Source organism: Neopelma chrysocephalum, unplaced genomic scaffold (assembly GCF_003984885.1).
Source record: "Neopelma chrysocephalum unplaced genomic scaffold, ASM398488v2 Primary Assembly neopelma1_91656, whole genome shotgun sequence".
NCBI lineage: Eukaryota > Metazoa > Chordata > Aves > Passeriformes > Pipridae > Neopelma > Neopelma chrysocephalum.
This window is the reverse complement of record NW_020920427.1, coordinates 1-779: the sequence shown is the minus strand read 5'-3', so window position 1 is coordinate 779 and position 779 is coordinate 1. Positions and strand designations below refer to the sequence as shown.

Sequence of the window (779 nt, the reverse complement as noted above, 5' to 3'; positions counted from 1 at the left end):
AGCTCTGTGGGGAGAGAAAAGGGGGTGAGAGCAAAAGGGCTGGGGGGGCAGGGGGGGCCCAGAGGCTGTGGGAGAGCAAGGGGGGGGACACGACCCCCGGGGACCCCCCTTTACCTTCTCCCGCAGGTAGAAGCCGAGCCCCAGCGCCAGGAAGACCAAGCCCAAGACGAAGCCCCCGACCCCCACCAGGATCTTGCTGCGGACGGTGTCCGGTGGCATCTCTGGGGGGAGCCGGGGGGGTCAGCACCCCCAAAACCTCCCAGACACCCCACAAACCCCAGCCCAGTCTCTCCCAGCCCATGCAGGACCCCCTCAAACCTCCTGCCAGTCCCTTCCCAGCCCCTGCAGGGATCCCACCCAGCCCCTCCCAGACCCTTGAGGACCCTCCCACTCCCCTCCCATCACCCCCAGCACCCACCAAACTCCCTCCCAGTCGCCCCCAGTGTCTCCCTTTCCCCCCCGGCCCCCCTGGCAGTGTGCCCCCGGGGCTGGGGGGGCCGGGCCGTACCCCAGTGCCGGCTGAGGGGGTGCTCCAGGCTGACGTGCTCCACCTGGCAGCTGTAGGTGACCCCGCGCCGGGGGGGGATTTCCAGCCTCACCAGCACCTGGGAGGGCCAGTCCCCGTTGGGGACCACGTCGGTGGCCACCACGTGCTCCGGCAGCTCCTGCCCATCCTGGAACCACCTCACCTGCACCGGCGCAGGGTAGAAATCCATCACGGAGCAGAGCAGGCGGCCGGGGCCGGGCTGGGAGCTCGACGGCACCAGCGAGATGGACAC

General features: G+C 70.1%; 1 protein-coding gene across 1 annotated transcript; it reads right to left on the bottom strand.

The window, feature by feature from the left end:
• Positions 1-48: 48 nt before the first annotated feature.
• Positions 49-776, bottom strand: LOC113980015 (class II histocompatibility antigen, B-L beta chain-like; the record flags this gene model as incomplete). Its single annotated transcript, XM_027707286.1, has 2 exons — positions 49-221; positions 509-776. Coding segments are annotated over 2 exons (441 nt in total), but the record flags the coding sequence as incomplete, so codon positions are not given.
• Positions 777-779: the final 3 nt, after the last annotated feature.